We start from the raw sequence: 9203 nt of genomic DNA on the forward strand, positions 1-9203 counted from the left end.
TTCCTTTTTAATCCTTCTTTTAATTAGTTAGTTATTTCCTACTTTGGTTATATTTTGATTTCCGATTTGATTACAGAGTCCACGACTAAATTGAGTTGTTATAGCCTATTTTGGTTAGGTTTTTGCGCTCGCGCCCAATCCGCGCCAAATTTCAAATTCTCTTTAGGTCAGTTTGTGCCCTATAAATAGTTCCCAACTTTGCTTCTTCTCCAAACCGATCCTCTTTCACCCCGTCGTCTATACGATGACCATATCTGAGAGAAGCATGAACCGGCCCGTCGGAATCAAGCTGGATCCGTCAAAGAAGCCGGTGTACCTCACCAAATCACAGAGAGAGCAGTTAGCCCTCCATGACGAGATCGCCGATCGGAAACGCTGCCACGAACATCTTCAGGTTAAGTACAACCGCCCTTCCTCCGATAACCACTGTAGCGAAAAGAACCGAAAAAGAGAGAGAGACAGGAACGGTGACAGAGATAGAGAGAAGGAATTAAATCGAGTTAGATTGGAGAATCCGGCAGAGAAGGAACTTGAAGCTATTCATGAGCAATATTTGAGATCTAAGAAACCCAAGAAACGGGTGATTACATCCTGTGCAAAACTCCGATCATCTTTCGGCTGGGAGAACTCTGAAGACACTTCTCGTGACGTGAACCCTCTTTATCAAAACCCTCACGAAGCCCGTCCACACTTTGGTCGCGGATTCTTTGGTGGAATCGATCGAAGGGAGCAGAAGAAGCTTGCCATCAAGAATGAGAGGAAGATACAGGAGGAGATTTGGAAGAAGGGAGGCGTTGAGGCGACTGCAGTAGAAGCAGCTGCCTTGAAGAAGAAGGAACAAAATGCTGATTTGTATGACACTTTTGACATGAGGGTTGATCGCCACTGGACAGATAAGAAGCTGGAGGAAATGACAGAGAGAGATTGGAGGATATTTAGGGAGGATTACAACATATCCTATAAGGGGTCGAGGATACCCCGTCCCATGAGGAATTGGGCCGAGAGCGCCTTAACTACAGAGTTGCTTAAGGCGGTTGAGAGGGCTGGCTACAGGAAGCCCTCTCCTATTCAAATGGCTTCCATTCCGCTTGGACTTCAACTACGTGACGTGATTGGTGTCGCAGAAACTGGTTCAGGTAAAACTGCTGCTTTTGTTCTCCCTTTGTTGAATTATATCACTAGGCTTCCTCCATTGAGTGAAGAGAATGAGGCAGAGGGGCCATATGCGGTTGTAATGGCACCCACACGAGAACTAGCTCAACAAATTGAGGATGAGACCGTCAAGTTTGCACACTATTTGGGTATCAAAGTTGTTTCTATTGTTGGTGGGCAGTCCATAGAAGAGCAAGGTTTTAGGATTAGGCAAGGCTGTGAAGTTGTGATTGCGACCCCTGGGCGACTTCTCGATTGCTTGGAGAGACGTTATTGTGTTCTGAACCAGTGTAATTATGTTGTTCTCGATGAGGCTGACCGGATGATTGATATGGGTTTTGGACCTCAAGTTGTTGGTGTACTGGATGCAATGCCTTCAAGTAATATGAAACCAAAGAACGAGGATGAAAAGCTTGATGAGAATAAGATTTATCGAACCACTTATATGTTCAGTGCTACCATGCCACCTGCCGTAGAGCGGCTGGCTAGAAATTACTTAAGAAATCCTGCTGTCGTGACTATTGGCACTGCTGGAAAGGTTACTGACCTCATTACTCAGCATGTCTTCATGGTAAAGGAATCTGAGAAAATGTTTAAGTTGCAGAGGTTTCTGGATGAGCTTGGAGATAAGACTGCTATTGTGTTCATCAACTCTAGAAAGCGGGTTAACACTGTTGCCAAGCATCTGGATAAAGCTGGCTATAGGGTAACCACACTGCATGGTGGGAAATCACAGGAGCAGAGGGAAATCAGCCTTGAAGGATTTAGGACAAAGAAGTATAATGTGTTAGTTGCTAGTGATGTTGCCGGTCGTGGAATTGATATACCTGATGTGGCCCATGTGATTAACTATGATATGACAAACAAACTTGAAGCATACACCCATCGTATTGGACGTACAGGTCGTGCAGGAAAGACAGGTGTAGCCACAACGTTTTTGACCTTGCAGGATACTGAAGTCTTTTATGATCTTAAGCAAATGCTCATCCAAAGCGACAGTCCTGTTCCCCCCGAACTTGCTAGGCATGAAGCTTCAAAGCTCAAGCCGGGAAGTATTCCTGGCAGACCACCTAGGCGGAACGATATTGTTTTTACTCATTAAAGTTGGAACTCATGCATATTCAATCACAGTGGTCGAGAGTAAAGAGATTATATAATGGTATCTGTGAAAGAGATGGAGTTGGTAGATACGGTGAATGACTCCTACATAGTGCAGTGGTAAACACAAAACCAGTTATTTTATAAATATTTTTCATTCTATTACTAACAACAAATATGTTAACTTTCTTATATTTCTTTAAACATTAGTGTATCTTCTGACACTGTTTGCGCAGTTTAGGTTTTCCTTATATTTCTATTATACTTACTCTATCTTAGGTACGATGTGCTTACTTATGATTGTGATTATATGACAACAACATAACCACTCTAAACCCATAAGTGGGGTCTGGGGAGGGTAGTGCGTATGTAGCCCTTACCCCTACCCTGGAAGGTAGCTGTTTCCAATAGACCCTCGGCTCAAGGAAAATTGATTGTGATTATATGATGCTGAGATTTCACTGTGCTGGTAAAAAGATTCTTTACCTAGTGCTCTCCTAACCTTTTTACTTAAAAAAAATGAACAGATCAATGGTAGTATAGTACAGTATGCCATGGTACTCCATCGGGGGTTGAGGGGTTGGTTTGCAGAACCATTCATATGTCTTACCCCTTAGTAACAGTCAACGGGACTATGCATGACATTCAGCTTGAGGTTTCATGCATTGAAGGTGTGGATATACTTACATGAGATTTGCATACATTGCTCAATTACACTTAGTTATGTTTAGATTATGACAGATGGCTCACTCGATGGTAAAGCATATCAAGAGTTAGATAATGATCTTTTTAGGTGAAAACAATCTGAGGCCCGTTGTACCATTGATACTTGTAGAGTTGATCAAACTATCACTATGTAAATGAAGTTCATGAGGCTCTTGATTGATTGCAGGACATACTTTAGTGTTTTGGCCCAACTTCCAAATGATTTATAGTTTTCAGCTTATTTCATTCTATCAGTAAAACAACAAGGCCCTTGAGTACCTTGTAAGATGGAAAATGACTTTTAAGTCATCAGCAATCTGATGGAGGAGGAGTACTATGAGTGCATCAGGTGTACATGCAGCTTTCCGGTAATAATCAAAGAGAGGGATGCACCACCAATTACTCTGCGTGAGAGAGAATAGGCATCCTTTTTAGTAGTCATCTTGGTGTCACTATTGCTAATGGGCAATGGCCTAATGCACCATAAGCAAACTACTTGCTTAACTGGACAGAACTTGGGCATGCATTGGATAATATTAGCATGAGAAATGTGGTTTTAAATGCTTGATTTAGTTTTATGGTTGAAGAAGTAGATGTTTGCACATATAAAAGTCAACTTCTACTTCCGTATAATATATTTTGTGAAATGCAGGTAAAATCAACATATTGTATTTCATGCATTATCAAAGTGTCTTCTCACTGGAAAGAAAGATGATGAGACATTGGGTTAATTTCTTGTGTGTGATTATGCAGCAAAGCTTGAAGCTTGGGACTGATATCCTGTAGATAATAAGCAATTGAACAGGCATGAACTTCTTTAGCTCCTCAGAGTTATCCTAAATACTTTTTAATAACAATACATTTATACTTTAGTAATGAAACATTTTCCATTCCTTGCTTCCATCTCTTTTGCACTATTTCTGTCTATCTTTATGTATGCCAACATTCTGTCACCCACCATTTGTGTATATATGATTGTTAGCTAGGCTGGCCTTTGCTCTTCTATTGGGAATTTGTGGTGGTGGAGGTGTTGCTGTAAACAAATATTGGATAACCTTTGTTAGTTTGCTTATGTGAATCATGTTTGTGATTCTCTTATCTGTTTTATATCCTCCCTTGTCACTAGCATGGTTTTGGTTTTGCTTTCCTTCAGGTTTCCACTGGGATGTTTATATTGGCCGTTGGAAGAGGTACTCTTTTGTTTATTATTTTATTATAAAAGAATGAAACAACATGGTTGGATTAAATAACATGCTCTGGCAATCTAAATAATAGTGTCATAGGTTGCTTTACTTTCTTTTACTTTGATGAATATACAAAAAATGATTTAAATCTCTCTGCCATAGAACTTTTAAGATTCCGTAATAGATTTTATTATCTACTACAAAAACTAAAGGCAATCATGGTGGAAATGCATTTGTTTGAGAGGAACTCTTCTTTTGCTTCACTAAAAGCAAATTATGTTTGGTTCTGACTTGTGATTAATAGATCTATTAGCTGATTCAGCATAATATTTAGGCCCTTGTTCTGAAAAGTCGAAGATATGCCTTCTATTTACTATGTCCTGGAACGCATTGTTCTTTTCTAGTTGTGATAGAATGATATATCTGCTGTAGAATAGTTTCGAACTCTATAAAATTCATAAACTTTTGTTTTTGTTAGTTAATCTTTCTTAAGTTCAACTTTGGAAACAGATTTAAACACTGTATCCTCACTCACCATCATGTGAGAATTCAGCATTCTCGCTGAGAGCATTTTAGCATGACAATTCTTAGTGTTGCAATAATTGATCAAAATTTTGTGAGAATACAGCCCATTTCTATTGCGCAGCTGTACATAGAGGGAGGAGGTACTCCTTTATTCTTCTGTATTACTTTTTGGTGTGTCATGATAAATACTACATTTTAGTTGCATATACTAGTGGCCTTTTCTCCGCTATTTTCTTTTCATACCTGTTTTGATATGTTTTACTTGAGCCAAGGTCTATCGAAAACAGTCTTTCTACCTCAAGTCCTCTAGAGGTAGGGTAACGTTGCATACACCCCACCCTCTCTAAACCCCACTTGTGGGGTTTTGCTAGGTACGTTGTTGTTGTATCCACTTCATCATTTGCTTTGAAGTTAGACCAGGAAATAATTTTATTTGGACCTGCTACTGTTTTCAAGAAACAGAAGAACTTGTGTAATGCTTTTATACTTTATATGTAAGATGTGCATCAATCATTTTTGTTACAGCTAACATGAAATGTCATCTTGATGTTTAGATCATTGGAAAGAATAAGACGTCTGAGAAGGAATGCCGTAAAAAGGCTTCTTCAATTTAATCTGGGATAGGAGTAAACTATGAAAACAAGCAACGAAGTAGAAAAGAGAACATGCATTTTCAGTAGTTGGGGAAGAATTTGAGATTAAACTTATTTATGTTTTATTTATTTACCATATAATACAAAAATCCCTCCTCTCCAAAAAAAAAAATCAAACATCTAGATACGTTACTCTCCATTTCAAACCCACGTTTCCCCGTCCTATTTTCACTTCTTCAATTTCTCTCTATTTTTACTCTCATAATCTAATCGGTCATCCCTCGTCCTAAAATTTGAATTTCAAAAAATTTCTCTCTCTAGTCAATCAATTGTCAATAGGTAGTTATTGTCTTCTCCATTTTGTTCGTTTTTTTAATCAATTTTCTCATACATATAGATGCTCCTTCGTTTAGTGTTGAGATTATTCAATTAAATACATCTAACACTGATCAAATTTGTGATATTGACGATCATAAATGGGCTGAAAATAGATCTAAAAGCTTGCACAATTCATTTACAACGACAAATCAAAATTGTCAGTAGGTAGTTATTGTCTTCTCCATTTTGTTCGTTTTTTCAATCAATTTTCTCATACAAATGGATGCTCCTTCGTTTAGTATTGGGATTATTCAATTATATACATCTAACACTGATCAAATTTGTGATAAATGGGCTGAGAATAGATCCAAAAGCTTGCACAATTCTTTTACAACGGCAAATCAAAATTTTGAGAAAGCAAAATCAAAGAAGAATGTATTTTCATTGTCTAAAGCGGATGTGCAAAATCATGATTTTAAATTCGATCAGTGTTAGATGTATTTAATTAGATAATCTCAATATTAAATAAAGGAACATTCATATATACCAAAACTTGATTAAAAAATGAAGAATAACAAAGCGGAGAAGATGATAACTATCTATTGACAAATATGAAATTGATTGACTGGAGAGAGAAACTTTTTGAAATCAGAATTAGAATGAAAGAGATAATTGATTGAATTATCAGAGCAAATATAGGAGTGCGGAAGCGTGGTTTTGGAACGGAGAGTAATGTATTCGGATGTTTGAGTTTTTGTAGGAAAGAGAGGAATTTTTGTATCATTTTGAAATGATAGGGAATAATAGAAAATATGGTAAATAATGGTGTGTGGATAGATAATTTTTATATTTAAGAGACTGTCCATGTATAATAATGAAATTTAATAAGAAATTTAAAAGATTGTTGATGTATTCTCCGCGGTAACATGGGAGTGGATTAGAAGCAACCAATATATATATACACACACATTAGTACATCATTATCAATTTCATAGTCTACACCTACAAAATAAAAGTATGAATTTGTTTGGGAAAATATACAAGTACCCCCTTAATCTATGCCCGAACTCTCAGAGAGACACTTATACTATACTCAGGTCCTATTACCCTCCGAACTTATTTTATATATAATTTTCTACCCCTTTTCGATCGCCGTGGCACTATCTTGTGGGGCCCAGTGGGTGTTGATATTTTTCTTCAAGCTAGTGTCACGTAGGTCGAAAAGGGTTAGAAAATTATTTACAAAATAAGTTCAGGGGATAATAGGACCTTAGTACAGTATAAGTGTGTCTCTGGGATTTTGGCATAGGTGGAGAAGGTATTTGTGCATTTTCCCTATTTGTTATAATCATTGTTTAAATACTTAATTGACATATATAAATAACAATTACATATATATGTGACCTTCATTTTCTTTAGCTCATTCGAAATTATTAATTTTGCCATATGTAAATTTTGACATATAATTGAATTATGAAATACAACACAATCAATATATAGAGATACTTATGGACCAATCTAAATAACAAATGAATTGCATATAAAGTAAATTTGAAATCATCACCAGTATAAATTCAAGAGTCGTTTTCATAGAGTCAAACTAAAGTATGACTTAAATTAAATAATACATTGATTCACCATTTAACTATAGAATGAAAAGAATAATAATCTTAGGTAATAAGTCAAAAATAAGGAAATATAATGTAATAAATAACAATATCTATGATTTTTTTATTTGTTGATATTGTACTTTCTGAAATCGTCACTGCAATACAACTTTCATATTAGACATACTTCAATAAAAAAAAAAAAGAAAAGACATTGTGCCATATAATTCTTTTCAATTTTCACAAGTATATAGCCAAATAAAGATACCTGTCATTTAAGGTATCATCTCTTGTGAGATTTTCATGAAAATCAATTAACACGCAAAAAAGCATATCATATCTTTTTCAGTCCACTCCTGATGTTGCTTTTGTATTCATATGTTTTGAGTACATATTTATAAATAAAATAAAAAGTTAAAAGCTTTATAGTCATTTGACAGATTCACCCCAAACGAATAGGAATTCTTTGAATCATATCGTGCTATTATTATTCTTAATTTTCTTTGTAAATCGCAATTAGTTGTTGCTATTCATTTTTGTGTTAAGAGGAATCATTTAAATTTTATTTTAATCCCATGTATATATTAAATTTTTAACCATAAAATTAATTTTAAAAAATTCAAACAAAAAAAGAAAGAATATGTTAAATGTAATTGGAGACTATAGAAAGGTTTTATTGCTACTTTTATATTGTATAAGCACGATATGTGTTTGTGTTAAGTAAATTGAAAGAGAGAAATGAAAATAAATATAAGATATATATATATATATATATATATATATATATATTATATTTATATACCCAAGCGTTTGCATGCATCACCACCGTACACATGTAGCGCTATCTCACATGTGAACATCACAACACACATCCTATTATTAGTATATCAGAATGTCAATTGTCATACATTGCGATGTAATGCGCGTTTAAGACTTCCATTATTATACTAGACAAATTACACCGTAAAAATATATATTACTCTATCTGTTTTAATTTATTTGTCTTATTTTAATTTAAATAAAGTTATAAAAATAATTTCTTTTTTCCGAATATTATAGTTTTAAATTATAGATTTTGCTAAATATATTAAAATATTATTTAATTTTGATGTGCTAGGTAGAAAATTGTTAAAATACAAAATAGACTTCTTCTTTTTTTTGGAAAATCAATAAAAAAATATAAATAAATTAAAATGGAGAAAATATTGATATTGTATTTACCTTCCTTACCTGCCAACACACAAAAAAAAAACAAAAAACAAATAAAGTTTCCATCTTTCCCGTGAAATTTGACCATTTGGCTCCGCATCTTCTTTCTTTTTCTATTTTTTCAGGACTCTATTAAAATCAAAATGCTAAACAGTTAAAACTGGAAGAATACTGCTAGCTATCATTACTATTATTCCCTTTGTTCTTTGTCAAAAAAATGTTAGATTTTAATTTTCTCTTTGTCAAAAAAATGTTAGAGTTTAATTTTCTTTTACTAAGTCATTTTTGATAAATTAAGAAACGACAAAGTAATTTATTAATATTGAGTTAATTTCTTTGAAAAATTTAGTGAGTTAATATATTTGAGACCTCGTCGTAGTAAAATGGTTGACGTACTGCATAATAACTATTTTTAATAAGCGTGTCAAGTCAAAAATTAACAAGTAAAAAGAGACTATTTATAAGGAATAACAAGCTTAAGCCATAATTCCAACGCACTAATTTTGAATATGTATATATAGACATCTCAATTCATTTTTTTTGCGATCAATTGAAAACACCTTCAAAATGGTTTAGCCACACTATTGCTACTGAACTGAGAGGAAAGTTTCAATCTTTTCAAATTCTTGTGTGTGATAAAAAGTGAAACCTCCTGAAATGACAACATTGTTAGAACTTTCCTCTCCTTTTTCTTTTCTCTTTTGTTTTTTTTGTCTCTTCTTTGATGTCACTTTCTTCTCTCAAACAGGACACACAAGTGAGAGAAAAAATCAAAACTTATCTTCATTTTTTCTATTACTAGTAAACAAAGA

General features: G+C 34.5%; 1 protein-coding gene across 4 annotated transcripts; it reads left to right on the plus strand.

The window, feature by feature from the left end:
- LOC101245423 (DEAD-box ATP-dependent RNA helicase 21-like) lies at window positions 1–4489 on the plus strand. 4 transcript variants are annotated; one of them, XM_069294439.1, is made up of 3 exons: window positions 1–2370; window positions 3608–3760; window positions 4109–4489. In XM_069294439.1, exon 1 carries the CDS (start codon window positions 245–247, stop codon window positions 2252–2254), a length of 2010 nt encoding a protein of 669 aa, XP_069150540.1. In that variant the 5' UTR covers window positions 1–244; the 3' UTR covers window positions 2255–2370; window positions 3608–3760; window positions 4109–4489. The 4 variants fall into 4 exon arrangements, with proteins under 4 accessions (XP_069150540.1, XP_069150542.1, XP_010317059.1 ...); XM_069294441.1 differs by having other exon boundaries at window positions 3709–3760; XM_010318757.4 differs by lacking the exon at window positions 4109–4489 and having other exon boundaries at window positions 3608–3856.
- Window positions 4490–9203: the final 4714 nt, after the last annotated feature.

Source organism: Solanum lycopersicum, chromosome 2 (genome assembly GCF_036512215.1).
Source record: "Solanum lycopersicum chromosome 2, SLM_r2.1".
In the NCBI taxonomy this organism is placed as follows: domain Eukaryota; kingdom Viridiplantae; phylum Streptophyta; class Magnoliopsida; order Solanales; family Solanaceae; genus Solanum; species Solanum lycopersicum.